This window comes from Ylistrum balloti, unplaced genomic scaffold, assembly GCF_031769215.1.
Source record: "Ylistrum balloti isolate Yb309-2 unplaced genomic scaffold, AGI_CSIRO_Ybal_v1 Utg370830, whole genome shotgun sequence".
In the NCBI taxonomy this organism is placed as follows: Eukaryota; Metazoa; Mollusca; class Bivalvia; order Pectinida; family Pectinidae; genus Ylistrum; species Ylistrum balloti.
In genome coordinates this window covers 1-23,901 of record NW_026782479.1, presented here as the reverse complement: position 1 = coordinate 23,901, position 23,901 = coordinate 1, and the positions used below count along the sequence as shown (strand labels likewise).

Sequence of the window (23,901 nt, the reverse complement as noted above, 5' to 3'; positions counted from 1 at the left end):
GGTGAATCTACATTAGCAGTATGTATTGAGGACAGAGGTGGCTGTAGTATGGGGGGGGGGAGGTAATACTAATGTATGTTGGGGGTAGTGTAGAGGTGTGTTGTGAGATTAAAGATGGGAGGTGAATCTACATTAGCAGTATGTATTGAGGACAGAGGTGGCTGTATATGGGAGGAGGTAATACTAGTATGAGTGTAGAGGTGTGTTGTGAGATTAAAGATGGGAGGTGAATCTACATTAGTATTGAGGACAGAGGTGGCTGTGGTATGGGAGGAGGTAATACTAATGTATGTTGGGGGTAGTGTAGAGGTGTGTTGTGAGATTAAAGATGGGAGGTGAATCTACATTAGCAGTATGTATTGAGGACAGAGGTGGCTGTGGTATGGGAGGAGGTAATACTAATGTATGTTGGGGGTAGTGTAGAGGTGTGTTGTGAGATTAAAGATGGGAGGTGAATCTACATTAGCAGTATGTATTGAGGACAGAGGTGGCTGTAGTATGGGGGGGGGGGGGAGGTAATACTAATGTATGTTGGGGGTAGTGTAGAGGTGTGTTGTGAGATTAAAGATGGGAGGTGAATCTACATTAGCAGTATGTATTGAGGACAGAGGTGGCTGTAGTATGGGGGGGGGAGGTAATACTAATGTATGTTGGGGGTAGTGTAGAGGTGTGTTGTGAGATTAAAGATGGGAGGTGAATAAACATTAGCAGGATGTATTGAGGACAGAGGTGGCTGTGGTATGGGAGGAGAGAGGTGTGTTGTGAGATTAAAGATGGGAGGTGAATCTACATTAGTATGTATTGAGGACAGAGGTGGCTGTGGTATGGGAGGAGGTAATACTAATGTATGTTGGGGGTAGTGTAGAGGTGTGTTGTGAGATTAAAGATGGGAGGTGAATCTACATTAGCAGTATGTATTGAGGACAGAGGTGGCTGTGGTATGGGAGGAGGTAATACTAAGGTATGTTGGGGGTAGTGTAGAGGTGTGTTGTGAGATTAAATGTTTTATACATTATTTGGCCAAGGAAACATTTTCACATGAATCTTCCCACGAATTACACAAACGCGACAAAATGTACCTAAGTGCAGAATTCCAATAACTTATTATACAATACCTACCTTAGAAGCTCCAGTTAAATGGTATATCAATATTACAAGCTGCATCCATCCCTTCCATTCATCTGTTTGGTCCCGGTGTAAAACTACTGTCTGGAAAAGGCAAAAAGATCAACATGACATAGAATTTGAAAATCAATCTATTGAGACAAATATCAGTTTCTTCTTGACATTGGATTGAATTAAAAGTTTTAAAAAAATCTGCTGAATTGTTTCTGGGATTGAATTAAAAGTTTAAAAAATCTGCTGAAATGTTTCTGGGATTGAATTAAAAATGTTAAAAAATCTGCTGAAATGTTTCTGGGTAACAGAGTCTAGTTTTTACACCTACCTGATCAGTGCTCTCTGTGAAGAAGAATCCAAGTATCATTATGTAGGCAAACGGGAGGATGAAGTTCACGTGAGTATAATATTTATTTTCCTTCATGAAGAAATTGGTTCTGAAATAAACAAGTAAAAAAAAAAATCAATGATCATGTGTAATTGGTTAAAACACTAAAACAGAAATGAATGTGGTGAGCCAACTACATATATTATGAAAAAAAGAGAAAGAAATTGATCAAGACTAAAGAACTGCGAGTCAGAATCAAGAAAGTGATTTAATTATATCTATCTGGTAATAAGTCTAGGCCTGAAAATAAGCCTACCAATATTGTATGCTGTTAGGAAGCACAGTTCATAAGGTACTATTTCTATGTCCTATAATAAGCCTACCCCTTCATTGTGAGTCTTGGATAATGAGTTGGCCCACTGGACACAATTCCACAAACATTACACTGTTTCTTATTAATTAATAAAAACAGTTTCATTTTCATTAATTTTTTCAACAATTTGTAGGAATCCAAATACACATGGAAGTCATTCAGAGTGTGTGCTGAACACGCAGACACATTGGTCTCCCATGTGAGTTGGTGTCCAGCTTTATGTATGATGGTCTAAAACCATACGTTCCAAAACTGAGGAAGCATGGGGAACACCATCAAATTCATCATACAATGAGAAATTCAAATGAACATTTTATCACAATGTTAAATTAGTGAAAGCTGGAATTCAAATTTTCTTACTTTGGTCATTATACAGAAGAACAATATCTAAATTTCAAAATTTTTATGTTGTTGAAAGTTATGGTAATAGGATACTGATAATATGTATCTTAATTCTAACAACAGCAAATAATAAATCTATGATCCTGAAATTCCTGACTTACCACAACAGAAATATGTTAAGTCTATGATAATGAAATTCCTGACTTACCACAACAGACAATGATAAATCTATGATAATGAAATTCCTGACTTACCACAACAGACAATGACAAGTCTATGATAATGAAATTCCTGACTTACCACAAGAAACATATGATAAGTCTATGATAATGAAATTCCTGACTTATTACAACAGACAATGATAAGTCTATGATAATGAAATTCCTGACTTACCACAAGAAACATATGATAAGTCTATGATAATGAAATTCCTGACTTACCACAAGAAACATATGATAAGTCTATGATAATGAAATTCCTGACTTATTACAACAGACAATGATAAGCCTATGATAATGAAATTCCTGACTTACCACAACAGACATGATAAGTCTATGATAATGAAATTCCTGACTTACCACAACAGACATGATAAGTCTATGATCCTGAAATTCCTGACTTACCACAACAGACAATGACAAGTCTATGATAATGAAATTCCTGACTTACCACAACAGACATGATAAGTCTATGATAATGAAATTCCTGACTTACCACAACAGACATGATAAGTCTATGATCCTGAAATTCCTGACTTACCACAACAGACAATGATAAGTCTATGATAATGATATTCCTGACTTACCACAACAGACATATGATAAGTCTATGATCCTGAAATTCCTGACTTACCACAACAGACAATGATAAGCCTATGATCCTGAAATTCCTGACTTACCACAGCAGACATATGATAAGTCTATGATAATGAAATTCCTGACTTACCACAACAGACAATGATAAGCCTATGATCCTGAACTTCCTGACTTACCACAACAGACATATGATAAGTCTATGATACTGAAATTCCTGACTTACCACAACAGACAATGATAAGTCTATGATAATGAAATTCCTGACTTACCACAACAGACAATGATAAGTCTATGATAATGAAATTCCTGACTTACCACAACAGAAATATGTTAAGTCTATGATAATGAAATTCCTGACTTATCACAACAGACAATGATAAGTCTATGATAATGAAATTCCTATCTTATCACAACAGACAATGACAAGTCTATGATAATGAAATTCCTGACTTACCACAACAGACAATGATAAGTCTATGATCCTGAAATTCCTGACTTACCACAACAGACATGATAAGTCTATGTTAATGAAATTCCTGACTTACCACAACAGACATGATAAGTCTATGTTAATGAAATTCCTGACTTACCACAACAGACATGATAAGTCTATGTTAATGAAATTCCTGACTTACCACAACAGACATGATAAGTCTATGATCCTGAAATTCCTGACTTACCACAACAGACAATGATAAGTCTATGATCCTGAAATTCCTGACTTACCACAACAGACATGATAAGTCTATGATCCTGAAATTCCTGACTTACCACAACAGACATATGATAAGTCTATGATACTGAAATTCCTGACTTACCACAACAGACATGATAAGTCTATGATCCTGAAATTCCTGACTTACCACAACAGACAATGATAAGTCTATGATAATGAAATTCCTGACTTACCACAACAGACAATGATAAGTCTATGATAATGAAATTCCTGACTTACCACAACAGACATGATAAGTCTATGATAATGAAATTCCTGACTTACCACAACAGACAATGATAAGCCTATGATCCTGAAATTCCTGACTTACCACAACAGACAATGATAAGTCAATGATAATGAAATTCCTGACTTACCACAACAGACATATAATAAGTCTATGTTAATGAAATTCCTGACTTACCACAACAGACATGATAAGTCTATGATCCTGAAATTCCTGACTTACCACAACAGACAATGATAAGTCTATGATCCTGAAATTCCTGACTTACCACAACAGACATGATTGGTCTATGATCCTGAAATTCCTGACTTACCACAACAGACATGATAAGTCTATGATAATGAAATTCCTGACTTACCACAACAGACATGATAAGTCTATGATCCTGAAATTCCTGACTTACCACAACAGACAATGATAAGTCTATGATAATGAAATTCCTGACTTACCACAACAGACATGATAAGTCTATGATCCTGAAATTCCTGACTTACCACAACAGACAATGATAAGTCTATGATCCTGAAATTCCTGACTTACCACAACAGACATGATTGGTCTATGATCCTGAAATTCCTGACTTACCACAACAGACATGATAAGTCTATGATAATGAAATTCCTGACTTACCACAACAGACATGATAAGTCTATGATAATGAAATTCCTGACTTACCACAACAGACATGATAAGTCTATGATAATGAAATTCCTGACTTACCATAACAGACAATGATAAGTCTATGATAATGAAATTCCTGACTTATCACAACAGACAATCATTATGATCCTGACTACATTATCATCCAAACAGAAACACTCTTTATCAATCGTAGAAACAAATCACAGTATGTACTTCTAAATGTTATAACAAGAATCAACTCAGAATTGTCAATAAACATTGATCTGTAGTAGAACTAAACCTAAACAGCTATCCCCTCTACTTTGATGTATGGATTAAATCCTGCTATCAAATAGTGCTGTAAACCACCATACCTGTCACATATATAGAAGTATGCCATGATGATACCAAATTTTGCCAGGGAGGTAAGTATGTCAAAACAAGGCTGGTAAGGCTCAATGATACTGGAGTTCTGACCATTCCTCTGGCCATTTTCTGTTAAAAAAAAAAATCATTTGTTTAGTTGAGAAAAAAACAAGTTTCTTTTTTCAGGCAGATTATTCAAAGTTCAAAACTAACCCACTCAACACAACAGATAATAAATACCAGATACCAGATATGTCACTTTGGTTCAAGATAAATGTGTAAGGAAAGGGATTTAAAACACGATGAATGAATTAAAGTGTTTAATTAAAATTAAATATACACTTCCAAACAGCATAAGAAAATATTCATAACTAGCATTCTATCATTAGTAGAGGAAAGTTCAGTCTAAATTTGTAGCACAAGTGTGTTAATAACAGACTGTATAATCAAACCACGGAACAAAATCACGGAAAACGTGGGTTATTGGGGTAAAAAAAGACAAATATTTCCCTCAACATAGCATTTCTTGATACTTTCTGTGTATAATATTATTTTTTAGACCATAAAAAGCCTACCTGCTCGAGCTTTAACGCTAATACGACGAAGTCTCTTCCTGTACATGATCAGGGCTATAGCAGAAACCATACTGAAATAACAAGAAGGAATTTATACAAGGACTAGCTCAAACAAACCAACTGTCAAACACTTAACAACATATTCTCATAATAATTATGAACAGTTCAACTAATTAAAAGATTAAGATAATAAGGGTAAAATACATCAAAATGACATATCATTTCAACTGTAACTAGGAACTCGTGGCTTGTCACTACTGATGCAATGAACAAATATTTTATAAGAACATACTTTTAATATGACACCATCTAAATAACACCAGCATGACTGTTGATATTACTGCCAATGTAAAGTTAACGTATGCAAATGTTTTCTTTCATTTGAAACTCAAATTATGTATTTCCACGGAAAAATAATCTCTTTTCCCTCAGACTACATACAGATACAGTAGAAAAGGATCCTGACTTGTGTGAAAGGTGATCATGATTACCAAACTTTCTTTGGTTAATATTGGAAATGAATGTGAAAGGACACCAGGTAAATGTGAATTCTTTCACAATTTCAAAATTTTTCATATAATTTTTCATTACCCATCACTAGTTTGAAAACCTCAATAGGAAATATCTTCATGAAAATCTATCGATTGAAGAATGCTAATATCTGACTGAAAATTAAAACATTTCCTCATTTTCTTTATTGATGAATGTAATTAATCCAAACACTTACCAGACGAGGAAGAATGAAGCTACAATGATCTGGAGGGTGGTGGCTACTTCTGGACTGCGACAACATGTGCCATCGGCATGGTTCATGTTGTCATTACAGTACATATTCATCAACATCTGGGCATCCTTTCAAGACAGAATAAATACAGGATATTTAATAGTATCTTCAGTAATAACAAATATATTTCACAAGTGTGTCTAATATTTTAGTACTCTTCACAAGTGCACAGTGTCAATTCTATATGATGATTTGTGTTCTCTACTGGCATAAGTCTGCAAAGTATTATGACAAAAAATGAGATATTTTTCTATATTTCACTGACAAAAATGTAACAAGAGGGCTGTTTGCCCTTAACAGTCATCTGAGAAATCTGATGAATTTCCACAATGATATTTCAGACCACATTTGGTTTAAATCCATTCAAGCATTAAGGAAGTAGTGTTTTGAAGCAAAATTTTTGACAAACTTTCCCATTTTCAGCCCTGGCCCCAAGTCCCTAGGAGTCAAATCAACTTCCTGAATAAATTGCCCACCTCAAAGATTCTAATGAAATCCATTCATGCATTAAGGAATTGTAGCATTTTGAAGCAAAGTATTGTTTAACTACCCTTTAGGGGCCCAATTCCCAAGTTTAGATCAAGTTTAGTTGAAATCCACCCAGACCTTAAGCAGTGATAGTGTTTTAAAGGAAAAGTTTACGAGCAGCGGATGGTGCACAAGGACTTGCGATACATAATAGCAATAGGTCATAATAATTTTTTTTTTAATTTTCCAAATTATTTTCAGTTTCTCTGATTCTTTTATCATCTATAAATTATATATGATGTTTCTGAAACAATGAATTACAAATTTTATCAAAATTGAGTTTTTCTAGTTTGCTATCAAAGATATAAACAATCCAATGATTGTCTCATATTGTATCACTGATTTGCCGTCTTGAACTGATTAACTTCCTGTATATTCACATGGACAATGATCAATGCTATTCTATTTACTTTCAAAATCAAATGTTAAGCAAACTTTCAACCATAATAATTTTTTCTAACCTTGGGATGTTTCCAACATATATTATGTCCAGGAAAAGATTTAAATATATCTTGACATCCCAGGCCTTTTGTATGATACATCATGTGTAGATTTATCACGTCTAGAGGAAACTCTAGAGAACTGAACACATGTTAGGTGCAGGAAAAGATTTAAATATATCCTGACATCCCAGGCCTTGTGTATGCTACATCATGTGTAGATTTATCATGTCTAGAGGAAACTCTATAACACATGAGAATTGTATATCTTGTACACACGTTAGGTGCAGGAAAAGATTTAAATATATCTTGACATCCCAGGCCTTTTGTATGATACATCATGTGTAGATTTATCATGTCTAGAGGAAACTCTAGAGAACTGAACACATGTTAGGTGCAGGAAAAGATTTAAATATATCTTGACATCCCAGGCCTTGTGTATGCTACATCATGTGTAGATTTATCAAGTCTAGAGGAAACTCTATAGAGAATTGTACACACGTTAGGTGCAGGAAAAGATTTAAATATATCTTGACATCCCAGGCCTTTTGTATGATACATCATGTGTAGATTTATCATGTCTAGAGGAAACTCTAGAGAACTGAACACGTTAGGTGCAGGAAAAGATTTAAATATATCTTGACATCCTAGGCCTTTTGTATGCTACATCATGTGTAGATTTATCATGTCTAGAGGAAACTCTAGAGAACTGTACACACGTTAGGTGCAGAAAAAGCTTTGATATGTTTAGATTTACTAGGCATAATGTAGCCTTTATCACAAGCAGATCTACCATATCCATCTTATATCTATACTTACCAGGTCTAGTGCTGGCTTTGTCATATGAAGGCCATCCTCAGATCTTTCCCCAATTCCCTGAGCAACCAAACGGGATGAACTCCAGACCTTTGCCACACTTTCATCATCCCTTAACAAATAAAAATTATCAATATAAAATTGTTAATCAAAAAGGGTTATGTGGATAACCCTGTAAGGTTTTAGAATAACATGACTAGTGATATGTCATAATGCTGACATTTTATTTCTATTTTAAATACTCTCCCATCATCGTCACATCATTCTAGATTTTACCAGAACTAAAATTCAAAAGTATAATAGATATACTCACAGATGGTCGAGAGCCACTCTGTTATAGTTATCTATCTGTTGATTTGTTATAGAACTTCTATTTCCATACAGTCTCGTCTCATCAACAGGATCTGAAACAAAGGAAGACAATTTGTTCTGTTTACATGCCATTCTTATGATATCAATGACAGAAGGCTGGGTGATAGAAATTTCCGTACAGCCTTGTCTTATTAACAAAATAATAGCAAAACATAGGGTTATCAGGGTCTAAAATATAATTGTAAAGAGAAAAAATATCCTATTTACATAATCAAGGTAAATTTAATTGATCAAGAATTTGTTTAAACTTGAAAGTAACTGTGGACTGGTGTAAACAAAACAATGTAGACAGGCAGTTACTAAAGGATCTTGCTCAATACAACTCATGATACCCAATACTTTTAAAACTAATTCCCCCACTAGAAGTGGTTGTGTCAGCCAGTTTAGGATAAGGTCATATTCCTATTACCTTGTAACATCCAGATAATATTTGTTTTGCCGCCTCCTGCCCGTTTCATCTTCTTCATTAGTGGGATGACCAACGTCAGATTTACTGTAGTCAGAAAACACAAGGGTACACAGTGATGTCTAAAGCAACTCAACCATTTCTATAAAAACCAATTAAAACTCCAATACACGAACACATGGTATGAAATTCTTGACGAAATGCACAACAATAACTTATGCAATTCAATATGCATATCTACCCGGTAATAGATACCACTGTTCATAAGGAAATGCAAAATCTAAGATTTAATCGAAGACTTAATATCTATAACAGCTTTAGCATTTCATGTCGTCCAATAACGGATTAGAAAACTGTTTCATTATTCTTCTGATATATAATTCTTCTCTTTGCACTATAAACTCTTTAAACAAATTTTCCATACAGTACTAACAAATTTTTAATATGTAGATATAATGAAAGATCTAAAGCTGTGGGAGAGTAACTGCAGATTCTATCATTCCACAAGTCATGACTCTCGTGTTACCTAAGCATATGAAACTTCTATACTGACATAGCTGAATTCTGAGAAACAAGTTTTTGGCAAGATTGACCGTGGAACTTTTGTGGATATTTGTATGTTCATAATAGGAAATTTTGTTATGATATACCCTAGTGATAATTTATTTCTCAAACAGGCATTGTCATCAAAAGCCCATTGAAATAAAAAAAAAACAACATTGCTATAATATAGTGAACAAAATATTGTCAATGTTGAATATAAACTCCAACAAATCAGAATTCTATGCTGAAATTGTTATCAAATACTAACTTCAATATTGACCAAGATTTACATGGTAGATGTTGTTGATGAAGACAATCACTTTTCTGGAACAGTAAAAGGGTCTCTATGTAATTCTTCATTTTGTTTATATATTGTTTCATTGATTCAGAGTTTGAATTTAGATTTTTTAAGCATGTTGGTATTTTCTTGCTGATTTTAAAATCTTGGCATTATCATCAATTATTCTTACAGAAATGTTGTGACCGAATTGCTCCAAACTAATATTACTCAAAGATCAGACTGTCTATTAATGGTAATTACCTGCAAAATTATTCTTGGCATCTTCACTTCCATTGAATTGCTTGATACACCACTGTCAACAAAAGTATAGAGTTTATATAATAGACAAAATATCAATTATTTAGTTTTTTTTCAGTTATGACTCTTAAACTTTCTACGTCAGAATTGTGTAGTGAAGCAATACAAATTGATTCAATAATGTGTCTATAGAAAATAGAGAATGTAGATGCTAGAATGACCAGCTGATGACTACTGACCGTGCCGCTGCCTGTGATGACGAGGTTGGGTTGGTCTTTCAGGTCCTGCATCATCCAATTCTTATATACTTCATACATGGAGGTGTTCACCATTGGATGCCATAGAAAATCCTACAAAATCAAACGTAAACTGTAAATTTGGATAATCAACAGATCTAGAGCAATAATATCAAACACCCACATTCGAACATCAGTCATTTTTCATTCCTTAATTGATTTAAGCTTGTATCAGCTAGTTATTGTTAAAACTGTTGACTTATCAACACAAGCAGGACTTTGTTTCTGAAATATTGAATCAAGATTTCAAAAGATTATTAGAAAAGGTCTTCCAGGGTTGTTTTCACTTGTTTTTTTTTTTTTTTTTGTTGTTGTTTAAATCTGGCTTTACTTCTCTTGTCTGTGTCTTATCATGTTGACTTTATCTCTTTATTTTTGTAACTTAAATCATTAAGTTTTCTTGCCATTGATGTTCAAAGCACTTAAATCTTAAAAGAGGCCTTCCATTGTTCAATGTCAAAAATGCTACATAATAACTTTTCACATCATGTCTAAATGAGGATCATTCCAGTCCTTGTGCCTGACAATGATGAACTATGCATGGAATTGAACAGAGGCTGCATGCTCACATTTAAACTTGCTGGTGGGATTAATCTTGGTCGATGTTCACACTTCTAAGTTTTTGTAATTTAAGAATTGTGTTTTAAGAATTGTGTTTTACTTTTGGACTAAATTAATAACTTTCCTTACTTAAGAAAATTACAGGTTTTTCATTAAGTTTTATTTTTATAACTTAAAATCTCTATGATGACATACTGTCCCCTTTAATGTTGTGAATAAAATAAAAAATACACATGTCAATAACTCTAATTCTAGAAAGACTTTTTATCATGCCATGAGGATTGTTATCACCACACACTACTTACCACGGTAGCATGCCATGAGGATTGTTATCACTACAACTACTTACCACAGTAGCATGTATTTTATCATCCCGGAAATGTAGATCAGAGTGGGTCTTGTAGGACTTAATTGGTGTTGGACTTAACAGGTTGACAAATTCAAAATAAAGCTGTCGAATTCTTGAGTCTCCCAGAAATGTTATGTGGTTGTTTCCACCCCAATAAGATATGTAATGCATACACATCCTGGCATCTCTGAAATAAAATTTTATAATGATTATTGATATGATTACAAAGGTTTTACAAAAGACACACAATATATATACATATATAGCACCTTTTAATCCAAATTTATACTGAAGTGGAGTTAAACATGTGATCCCATATGGATCTTGGCACCCACAATTGTTTGATGTTTTCTTTGTTCTTCACAAGTCCTTTTCCCTTCTTTTCTCATCTTTATAATCTTCTTTGATTTTAATTATCATGTGAAATTTAAAAATTCCTCCAGGAAATAGCAATGATAATTTTAACTGCCAAAACCAAGATGGTCGCCTGTTAAAATCAGTCACAAAATTAATACAATGTACCACACATCTAGGGACCAAGAGGAATACATGAAATTTGAGGCAGATCCATCGAGTATTATTAAAAAAACAACAGTAACAAATCTTTATGGTCAAAATCCAAGATGGCCATCTGTCAGCCATTTTGTTTTTCGATCAGTCCCAACATCAAACAGGCACAATTAAGGACAAAGTCACACCTACATATGAAATTTGAGGAAGAAACATCAAGTAATTCTCAAGAACAAAATTAAAGATGGCCTTCTATTGGCCTTTCTATTTTTCTGGTAAGTCCCAAAATCGACCAGGCACAACTAGGGACCAAAAGGAACCTACACGTGAAATTTGATAACAAACCATTCAGTATTTCTCAAGTTAAAGCAATAAAAATGTTGTTTACAAACAGACGACGGACAAACCATAGACCATGAACGATTGACGTAGGGCGATTTGAATCGCCACAAATCTGATGATGGTGGGCTAAGAATAGGGGTGAAGCAACATGGCTGAACATTTCATGATATATCCTGATGCACTGATGTTGTATCAACAACTTATCACCATCTTTGGATACCAACTGATACAGGGTCTTACATTACTTCATTACAGTTCCTATTTATCAAGAATCCTTAAAAAATTAATATAAAACACTCAACATGTGATATATTGTGATATACAGTTATGTTGGTTTTGTAACACAATATGATACATTATCTATTGGGGTGTACCAGTATATCACTACATAGCTAGCTAACAATGACTTACCTTGGATATACAGTATCATATACAGCTTTTCCGCTTTCTAGGACTTGTATTAGTTATGCTAAGGGTCTAGATTTTTAAATCTAGAAAGGCGACCGAGGAAAATCCGAGCTAAGAGAAATGTCAATATCTAGATAGGGAAGTGCACTAGCCCCATAGTTTAATAAACTCCATAGTGTTCATTTATCTGATAATTTTGGAAGAACATAAGCACATGTGTAAATTCTCAACCATATCACAATTTGAATGATTTAAAATGTGGCATGCAGGTTAATATAAAACTGGTCAGACCATGTAAGATAAACCACTAATCGCTGTATTTGCCACTTATTACTGATGACATGGGAGTATTGAGATTCATTTGTTCTATATATAGTAACAATAACACAATTGATTGAATCCTTAAGGACCCCATAAAGTTATAATTAAAATATATCTAGGACATACATTCTTCTCTTTCAAAACCATTCAATAAATGATAATGATATATGTACTTACAAGTTATTATACTTGTGCATCATACAACCATAGGGTTGCCAAGTGTTGTAACCCGGGAAACGACCATCACTCAGCAACCATTTGCAGGAGTCATTACCTTTTAAATAAAAGTGAACGATTAATATTTTTTATAATTCAGGTTTGGTGAATAGGCCTCTAGCATTGAAAACAATGCAGTGAACTGTTAAAATATTGTCATTTCCAAACATTTAGACAGGCACAGTAGTGTATGGGTTATGGGTTACGTTGGTCATGATCATTGTTCACTAGAAAAGATGCAGATTAAATTGATACCAGGAGATCTTTCTCAAAACACATACCCGGTATATATATATCCAAAAAACAGTACAATAGAAGATAACACAGTGCTCCAGATAGCCTGTGTGAATGCGTTTTCACGCACAATATTTCTAATTTCACGCTAGGAAAAAAATAAGATTTGCGTCATTAACCCGTGCGAAATCCGGACTCTGCGTCAATGTCTGGCTCCAATATTACGTAGTTAGAAAACTCAATAATCTAAGTCAAACAGACATAAACCAGTCACATAGCAAATATGGCGCTGTCAAAAATGTTTACAAATTCAGTGTTACCCTAATATGGAAAAACCCATACACTTGATGAAGGCAGGGGTGAAAAAACCCCTCAATTTATAAAGGTAGGAGTGAAAACCCCACACGTCAAAAAGTTATCTGGAGCACTGTAACAGACTGTGTCAACTACCAAAAAACTTTGGACTGTTATCCTCTATAACCATCACACAAAAGTCACACCAAGCATGTATACAAAAACACAAATGTGTTGTCCTTGACTTCTTACATGAAAACCCTAGAGATAATTCTGTTACCATTGTATACTTGTGTACATACATTTAAGACCATTTATAAGAAAATCTTATCTATTACTTAGTTATTTCTTAACAGTTTTAATTATATCAAAGTAAATTTTAATATTCATCCTGCTTAAATTTACAATATGAAATAATGCTGATATAGATTTCACCTTGTGATTTTTCTCCACTCCATATTCAACACTGATTTTTATGTTCACTTGAACAAAAAGAAGAGAAGCATTTTTTATCAGATAATTCCCCTTTGCGCCAAGTGAGCTAAGAATGAAATGGGACTATTGCGCCTTAGTACTGTAAGCTTGAGAAGCTATGATGAAACAGTATGTTTCATAACTTGACATTGTGATACAAGTGAAAATTGTCGTAAAGCTGTATAAACTATGAGTTTGTGGTCAATTACTAACTTTGTCTTCTTTTTTTCTTTGATAAATATTAATAAAACTGTAACAGAGGCCATTTTTCATCTCAATGCCTCCGCTAGGAATCGAACCCGAGATCCCTGACTTACTAGACTGACACTCAACCAATCGAGCTAAAGAGAAGTTCTCTCTAGCCGAGTGGTATATTGCAGCTAGTATTTTCCCAGGGTTAAAAAACTGTATCAACTGTTAAGAAAACAATTATACATGTTATGCTAACATGATGTAGAGTTTAGGTTTCTCTTGTGCTCATACTTGCGAGTAAACATCCCAATTTTTACTAGCTGATATGCTTTTGAATAAATTCAGAATTTTAAGTAAGAATTCCTCAATTCATATTTTTTGTTATTTGTCACTTTGGATATGTTTTGTTTTTGTTTTGTTTTACCATTCCACTCATAACTAGTATGAATTAATTTGGAAAACCATGGAAAGAAATACTGTGCAGTGAGAAATGATTATCATTTTCAAGTGAAATATTTATCACATGTTAGAATGAAAAATTTGTATTTGAATATTCCCAGTACAAAGGTGATCACTTAAAAATATGCCAAAACATTACTTACAGCTAAATACCATTTCAATTATCCAATGTGTGCATCTCTTGAAGCAATGAAATCCATATTTGTTAAATTTTACTTCCGCTTGCATGATATTATCCAAAATAAGAAAAACAAAATCAAATTAAAAACCCCACCCTCTTGCTCCTGTTTTTTGTCGAAAAATCTGAAGAAATCATTTTAAAAATTGGTGTGGCCTAATAGAAAAGATCACCAACACAAGTCATATTCAAACCTTTATCACTAGGTTCTTTTTCTGAAGATGACACGACACCATATTGGCAATAAAATGTAAGTAAGGTATGTGTGTGAATAAGTAAAAACTTGCAATTATGTAATGATATAAAATCAACAAGATTTGGCCTGGTGCATAACACATAAATGTCTCGCTTCACGAATCATGATTCATTACCTTGTTTTTAAGTCTGTGTGTTTCAAGGCCAGAGTTAGTGAGGCTCGATCTGTGTGCACAAATCAATTGCATTGTAAAGCCTTAAAGTACTTATCACTCAGAGAAAGACGCTAGTACGCCGCATGCATAAGCACTCCTGCTCAAGACAAGATACAGGTTTCCGGGATTAACATATCGTTGCAATTGACATGCATGTATTTGTCTCACGAAAAGTACAAACACAACTTTAACCCTTCAATCCCTGTGAAATATATCGAAAATAGTCTCTATTCATGGCATCGGTATTGAAGAATAAGAGTTTGAGGTACAAACACTAACAATTAATAAAAACATGGATATAAGCTGATTCGTCTGTCAGTGTCAATATTCTGTCAGATGGCAGAGCAAGATATTTTTTAAATATCAATTACCCAGATAAAAAATACTTACCATATTTCATATGTATAACACTATGATACATAACGAACCCCAGGACCATAGTAAACGCAAGGATTTTTGCATTTTCGATGTTCAAATAATAAGTTATTTCAGGCGTTGACGAATTACTGCGGTTGTCCGCCATGCCCGTTTCTACGCCGAATGACAGCGTCTCTCAAACGTTTGTAGTGCAAGACTGTTTCTCAAGCGTATTCGAGACAAGTATTTCAGATTGAGGTTCGCCAAGGGGAGTCTGCAGTGTTTAACACGTGGATTAAGCTCCTAATATAAATTAAGAAAGTAATCACCCGGAAAAATTGTCATTAATTATAGACTAACTTTGAGGAGCTTGTTCGATTCTGATATGTCTTATTTCAGTAATATACAGTCTTGAAAGGGAAAGGAATATACGGATCAAACCGATAAATGAAAACGGTCTAGTAAAATATATCGTCATGTATACGAAGTAATTGTATTAAAAAGCATCCATTGGCGTCCCTTCACGGACTCTAGTACGCGGTACTTATGACAGTGAGGTCATTTTTTCAATGACCAGATAATAAGTGATCACACACATGCATATCTTCCTGATCATCAAACCATGATACGTTCGCGATAATTCAATTAGTTATGCTTGACCTCTGAAGTTGAAATTTCTATAGAAATCTATATGGCAGTATTGGTACCCGAGACCTATAATATCAAGAGACAGACGTGCCTTATGTATTGTTTCTTCCCAATGACATTTGGCATTTAGCTAGTATGTAATATCGATATCCTCCTACAAATTCACATGGGCCCCTTTTTATATCACGCTTGTACGTGAATTGTACCCAAACAGCTTGGCGAAGGCCATTTTAAAATGGATTTAAATAAATTTAAATAAAGACTCATCAATATATACACAATTATTGTGTAAAGCATTTGACAAAAGAAAATTGAACAGCCTTGCCATCTGGTGCAAATTATGATCAATGAATTAAATGGAACATTGTTGTGTCTGTCCATCCTTCAAACCATCTTTATTATTATTTCTAGAGAAAGGCTTTAAAACGATAACTGTTATTGATGTCGTCATATGTTGAGAAGCAACGGGTGGTTAATTTAAGGAATTCCTATTTCTTGATCCCAGCTTGTTCGAGTTTGGTACTAGACTGCGGTTGTAAACAAACACTTGTTGGTAAAAAAACATCGACTTTTTTTCTACTAAGTGAAAAGGTTTTAGAAGGATCGGGCGGATCATTATCATATTTCCAATTTCTTATGTTGTCTTTATTTTTTAAACGTTGATTTTTGTTTTAGCTAGATTTTTTCACATCTCAATAATCGGAGATTTTATCGTCCATGTAATTATCTTTGACGGAAGTAACATGCCATTTCAAGGGCGGTCACTCCGACTTTTTGGGAGAGGAGTTCCGGATAGCACTATACCAGTGAACAGGTAAGAAAGGTTCCGATGTCATTACGCGCGTAACTTCAAAATAGATATTTTTATTTCTACAAATACATTTGCGGGGATGGAAAAATAATGGCTGGGCATTTAAAAAAAAATAGAAAAAAAATCATTTAATTTCCAATTTCTAAGTTAATATATTTCCCCCACGATATTTTTCATAAATTGCGCCCTTTTTTCATTATCTGCATGATTTTTTTTTTCTATTTTTTTTTTGAAAAAAAATTCTCATTACCGCCAGCTTGATTGAAATTTGATGCATTCTGTATAATCCCTTACCATGATATTGTATCCGAGTTGGCAACTGTGGACTTTCTTTGCCCAGCCATTATTTTTCCATCCCCGCAAATGTATTTGTAGAAATAAAAATATCTATTTTGAAGTTACGCGCGTAATGACATCGGATCCTTTCTTACCTGTTCACTGGTATAGTGCTATCCGGAACTCCTCTCCCAAAAAGTCGGAGTGACCGCCCTTGAAATGGCATGTTACTTCCGTCAAAGATAATTACATGGACGATAAAATCTCCGATTATTGAGATGTTAATCTCATGTACGTATTGTGAATTTCTCGTTGCCTGTAATGTTATGCACCAAATAAAAGGTAAATATACACACTACCTACGGATACATATTGTTTTACAAGGAACTTATCATAACTACTTTTTTTGAGCCAGTTTCCAAGCGAGGGGTCGATTTTTTAAAATCTGGAGTTGCTTGCCTTGTGTATTTTTAATGACCGTGGACCTCGGATTTGTCAACCGGCACATAAACTTGAATTCTGCTGATATTTCGTTTAAATAACGTCAGTCATGAGTGCTAAAACAAAAATCAACGTTTAAAAAATAATATCCTGGCCTCGAGTGCCTGTGCGTTCACTGGCTAATGAAAAGCTATGCACTGACCCCGGAGTCGGTAGTAATTCCTTATCTGTGGGGCGTGAATCTTACAAGGCTAAACTATTCCTTAATTGTACTAGATACAGAAATGATTAGAGAATGATATATTGATAGATAACCGAAAGAAACATCAACAAATTGTTTAAAAGATATGAAATTTTTAAGACCATGAATGCAGTTTATTTATAATCAAAGTACTATTTACGAATACTACAACATATGTCAAAAACTGAATTGGAAACAGAACGCCTCAGCCCTTACAAGCGGATATTTACCACTCATGCAACTTTGACCCTGTTCTCGAATTTAAGCTAATTTTAAGTTGGCCTTATATCCAAACCACCGCGGCTGCTGAGGAATTTATCAGAAGAGCCACTTGACTGGGAAAAAATCTGATTAGATTTTCAGAATGACGGGAGGGGGTGAGACCTCTGTCGCTGTTGGTACAACTGATAATCCACTGGCGGGCATTTTTACAGAACTGGAAACTACTACGTCAGTCCGTTACTAATATCTTCGTTTAGCATGTGTAATGACAGAAACAAACACTTACCAGAAGATATTAAAACTTCAAATATCGTATTTATGAAGAAAAATATTTAAGGAATCGTTTACTTTTAACTGTTTCAAATAAAATATGCATCAAAAATACTTTATTCAGTTTTATAAAGCTGACAAATCTTTTTGCCTTTTGCGTTGTTTTGAATGTAAATTCTAAAGTAGAATATTTACCTCTGGCAAAAGTGTTAAAACCCCGATGGTTCATTAACGTTTTGTATTTCCACCTGGTTGTGTGTACGCCAAGATCACGTTTACATTGACTTTTGAAAAGTTGAATCAGTCACACATTAGTAATGCTACATTACGAAACTTATCAAAATCTAATCAGCTCGAGATCTAAACAGTAAAAAGAGTGGGGAGGGGGAGGAGAAACTGAGTCATTTTTATCACTTAAAAAATCTCATTCAGAAGTTCACAATGTAGCACTATTCCCTCCTAAACCAGTGCCAATATAAGTAACCTTTTTAACTCTTGGTTGTCTTTTGTTTGGCAACGATGTTTGATGATAACACCGAGATAACCGCGCGTATAGTAAGCGTTACTATCAGCTGGCAGAACACGCGCAGCAATTTCAAAAACTGCTACGCTCGTTCTGATTGGCCGGTTTAAGAGATGACATTAGTTTGGAAACCCATTCAGACTTCGCGTTAAGTTTCAAGCTAGTTTTACAGATGTTCTTGATCGTTGAAAAACAAAGATGTCAAAATATTTTATCTGCTGCCTGTGTAAGATATCCCGACTCTGACACCTGTTCAAACTATACAGATGGGTTTAGAGTAGAGGCTTTCCCATGCTGTGTTTTTTTCTTTGACGATCCATTTCGCAACCACGAAAAAATGTCGATATACATATTCCATTACAATTTGTCCCCACAGGCTAAGTTTAAGTGGAAACAACAAGCGCTCACGGCGCAGTAACAAATCTGACCTAAATTAACTTTATGGTTGGGTAACGTCTGTGTTCTGGAACAAGTGCGGTAATACGAGGATCGGTAACAAACAGGTTGGGCAGTGGTGATACAAGAATGTAAAGGCTTAATTCAACAGATTCGAGGTGATTTGGTACTTTCAATTAACCCAATATACTCAGCCTTAATCATTGTTGTCGATGAAGAAACTTAAATAACGGTTACAGTTTAAAACATATTGTGATGTTTACATAGTCTATATGTTTTTATAGTATCGAAAACATTGTCCATGTAAGAAACGAAATTTTCTATCGTTATTTCAGATTAAACAAAAATAAACAGTGAAAAATTGGTCATATTTTAAATTCACACTACAGGAATCAAAGGGACTAAAGATTAAAGTGATTGTGTTTCTCGCTGTCCTATTGTAATCATGTACATTTTTACCAATCAAATGCAATTACTATAGTTGTCTGATAGACATGTCAAAACTGTACAGAACCCCCTCCCCCCGTCATTTACAGATCGTGGAACCGAAACAGCAGGGTCAGAGGTAAGGGAGGAAAGTTATATTGTGACGGGGATCGGATACAGGAGAGGAGTTAGAGTGTGGGCAGTGTAATAGGGACCGGATACAGGAGGGGAGTTAGAGTGTGGGGAGTGTAATAGGGACCAGGTACAGGTGGGGAGTTAGAGTGTGGGCAGTGTAATAGGGACCGGATGCAGGAGGGGAGTTAGAGTATGGGCAGTGTAATAGGGACCGGATACAGGAGGGGAGTTAGAGTGTGGGCAGTGTAATAGGGACCGGGTACAGGAGGGGAGTTAGAGTGTGGGCAGTGTAATAGGGACCGGATACAGGAGGGAAGTTAGAGTGTGGGCAGTGTAATAGGGACCGGATACAGGAGGGAAGTTAGAGTGTGGGCAGTGTAATAGGGACCGGATACAGGAGGGAAGTTAGAGTGTGGGCAGTGTAATAGGGACCGGATACAGGAGGGGAGTTAGAGTGTGGGCAGTGTAATAGGGACCGAATACAGGAGGGGGTTAGAGTGTGGGCAGTGTAATAGGACCGGATACAGGAGGGGAGTTAGAGTGTGGACAGTGTAATAGGGATCGGATAAAGGAGGAGAGTAAGACTTGGGCAGTGCAATAGGGACCAGGTACAGAAGGGGAGTTAGAATATGGGCAGTGTAATAGGGACCGGGTACAGGAGGGGAGTAAAACTTAGGCAGTGTAATAGAGACCGGGTACAGGAGGAATGTTAGAATGTGGGTAGTGTAATAGGGACCGGGTACAGTAGGGGACTGAGACTGTGGGCAGTGTAATAGGGACCGGGTACAGGAGGAGAGTAAGACTTCGGCAGTGTAATAGGGACAGGGACAGGGGAGGAGAGGGAAGTTAGCGTGTTGGCAGTGTAGCGTAGACAGGGATTAGGAGTGGGGGGTTATAATGTCGGCAGTGTAATAGAAACTGGGGAGAGAGGAGGGGGTCAGAGCGTGGACAGTGTAACAAGAACAGGGGTGATAAGGGGAGTTAACGTGTGGGCGGTGTAGCATGGACGGGGGTGAATAGGGAGAGTGTGGGCAGAGAGGGACAGGGGTGAGGAGGGGTTGTTAGCGTATGGGCAATGTGGCAGGGAAAGGGGTGAGGAGGGGGCGTTGTGGCAGGGAAAGGGGTGAGGAGGGGGCGTTAGCGTATGGGCAATGTGGCAGGGACAGGGGTGAGGAGGAGGCGTTAGCGTATGGGCAATGTGCAGGGAGAGGGGTGAAGAGGGGGCGTTAGCGTATAGGCAATGTGACAGGGACTAGGGTGAGGAGGGGGCGTTAGCGTATGGGCAATGTGACAGGGACTGGGGTGAGTAGGAAAAGAGCCAAAGAAGAACGATATTTAAATTTTGGCTACAGTAAAAAAAAATAGGAGTGGGAGGACTCAGGAATGCTGGATGTATAATGTAAAGAGCGGAAAGGGGAGGGGCAATGAGGGAACGACTAGGAAAAGCAACGAAGAATAAGGAGTGAACAAGGGCTGGGGTCAAGAAAAATGTCTTACTTTGTCCTCGTTAAATTAAAGACTCGTCTATATCAATCTATCAGAATTAAGACTTGTATGACATCATGCTTACCCAGTGGTTTTCCCATTTACCGGTAACGACGGCAGGGCCGAAGCTCCTAGCTAATTTTAAATGCATCCGGTATATTGGATCTGAAAACGGAAGAAAGAGAAGAGTAAAAATGACGCAGTGAATGAGGTTTTAATTGGGACAATTTAGCTATATAAATACCAACTTAGTCCCAGGGTGCCTTAGACGATAGTTTTACTAAAAGTATTCACGTATCGTCAAACAAATTTCTGAACATATGTCCAACCAACTCGCATGCAGTCAAATTCCTTCATAGACAAAAGAAACGTTTCTTAGGAGAGGTGCAGATACGCGTTCTTTGGAATGGCTAACTAAAATATATATCAACAGATTAAGGTTATTTCTCAAGAAAATATCAAAATCATGCTACTCTCCCCGGTTGTAATTTCTATTAAAATTTCATTACTGTTAACTAGTACCTGTTGTGATTTCTCCTCGAAATGTCGAGATTAAGTTGCGTTACCCTGTTGTGATGAATGACATACCATCAAGTTTACTGTTATAACGTGATGTTGGTAGTTAATTTACAAAGAATTAATGTCGTGGTCCTTTAGTCAATCACCCCCGATACCATTAGCGAAAAACAAAACAAAAAAAACAAAACAAGAAAACAAATAAACAAAACGTTAGAAACAAAATCAACAATTAAAAAAATACTGTTTTTTAAAGACCAATCCCGTTATAACACATTATAGAGAAATACCAAGGGATACATTGTGAATAGTTTCACAAATTAAATCTAATGTCAACATTGTTTACATTTTTATATAATTAAAATTCATACCAGGTATGTTTTTACGCGATTCGCACGCCATGCTGTCAGAAAGAAGAATATTTTAATACAGGTGAGATACAGTGTGGTCTAAAATGTTATTTCTTTCTGTTCATAAATTACGAGGACATGTCTATGCCGTTTTTATTGTTAGGGTTTTACCCTCTTTCATTTAAATATAATAATTTAATGTCACTTTGTTATATTTTTCTCTTTAATCTTTAAATTAAACCTTTTCAATATGTTACATTTGAAAATTGTAACAGCTTGTGTGAAGCAACAGCTTTGTGCGAGTGATGGGGGTATCATAAAGCACCATGAGGATTATTATTCGAATATAAAAAAAATAAATGTTATTATGAATCTGTGATGAAATCGTAAACAAGATTTGGGGATGACGCTAGACCGAGCGGAAGAAGCTTAAGCGTCCTGGGGTGGGGCGCTTTCACAATCCGAAACCAGCCAATGAAAGCGCCCGTAACAAATGTTCGTGGCAGCTTCTGATGTTGGCAATAGCACAGAAGGCATTGTCCAGTGGGGACGCTATCAGTAATTATGCTAATTAACCCCGCGGGATCCATGCCTCGCCCTCTGTCTAACCGTCCACGTTTGAAATGTCAGGCATTGTAATTTACGCTCTCGCGGCTTCCGCCACCGTTAATATTCCGCTATTCAAACATCGATGAACACAGAATTGACAATGGGGCCGTTTGGCGGGATGCGAGAGGACAAAACGCAATTCGAGAATCGTTAAATTTCCATAATAAATAGATGAGAAGAAAGAAATCAAACACAAATCGTCACTAACAAAGAGAATGTTTAGTTCTGTTGAAGATCAAAAAGGATTTTAATGTCAGCTCGGAAAAATCCGGCTAAGATTTAAATGTCAAGAGAAAAAGGCGCTAATTTATCAATTAATGTTGGTATATTTGTCTGCAGTCCCGCGATTTTAGTTATTATCCCAAAGATGACGCCACATGCAGAAGGTACCATATACAAAAGAGAAGATTATATATATATATTATTATCAATAGCAACAGTGTATATATATATATATATAAGTAATGATTTTTATCCGCGCATGTTTTTTCATCGACAGGTTAATTGCCTCACGCGTTAGGAAACTAAGATTTAACACTTTTATAATCACTGTTGTTTATATCCCTTTTTTCTCTCTCCGTCTTCTGGTTAATATAAGCTAATAACATTGTCAGAGGTAATCTACATTTAAGTCTTAAGCTATTCGTTTAATTAATTCACATACAATTTCATTTTAATTCGTTTTCTGTCTGATATAGAACTATAAAGTAGAGGTTGATTTACATACATAGTAAACACATCAATTACAGTGTAGCTGACAACATGCAGTGCTTTCAACAGAAGAATTTTTTTTAATGATGTGATAAAGACCTAGAAACAATACCATTAGACAAAAAAGTAAATTTACTTACGGCCACCAAATGTCCAGCTACAACCGCAAGACCAATGGTCAAGGGGCAGATCCGTTCAAATCGTTCCTATCACTGTCAATGGACGCTAACACAGTGAAAACCAAAACGGAAGATCAATCAGCTCCAAAGCGCCGAAACCCTGGGGATTGTGACGCTGCCTTTAAGGGTGTTT

General features: G+C 35.7%; 1 protein-coding gene across 1 annotated transcript in view; it reads right to left on the bottom strand.

Annotated features, from left to right (window-relative positions):
• LOC132558842 (N-acetylneuraminate 9-O-acetyltransferase-like) overlaps positions 1 to 15,695 on the bottom strand; it is a 47,326-nt gene extending 31,631 nt beyond the window's left edge. Inside the window, exons 1-13 of the mRNA XM_060223454.1 lie at positions 15,563 to 15,695; positions 12,893 to 12,989; positions 11,135 to 11,321; positions 10,168 to 10,278; positions 9,932 to 9,983; positions 8,851 to 8,934; positions 8,383 to 8,473; positions 8,073 to 8,181; positions 6,229 to 6,353; positions 5,502 to 5,572; positions 4,935 to 5,055; positions 1,448 to 1,556; positions 1,120 to 1,209 (exon numbers count right to left, since the gene is read on the bottom strand). Of these exons, the coding sequence (XP_060079437.1) occupies positions 1,120 to 1,209; positions 1,448 to 1,556; positions 4,935 to 5,055; positions 5,502 to 5,572; positions 6,229 to 6,353; positions 8,073 to 8,181; positions 8,383 to 8,473; positions 8,851 to 8,934; positions 9,932 to 9,983; positions 10,168 to 10,278; positions 11,135 to 11,321; positions 12,893 to 12,989; positions 15,563 to 15,695 (1,380 nt within the window). The remainder of the gene's footprint in view (positions 1 to 1,119; positions 1,210 to 1,447; positions 1,557 to 4,934; positions 5,056 to 5,501; positions 5,573 to 6,228; positions 6,354 to 8,072; positions 8,182 to 8,382; positions 8,474 to 8,850; positions 8,935 to 9,931; positions 9,984 to 10,167; positions 10,279 to 11,134; positions 11,322 to 12,892; positions 12,990 to 15,562) is intronic.
• Between the last annotated feature and the right edge of the window lie 8,206 nt (positions 15,696 to 23,901).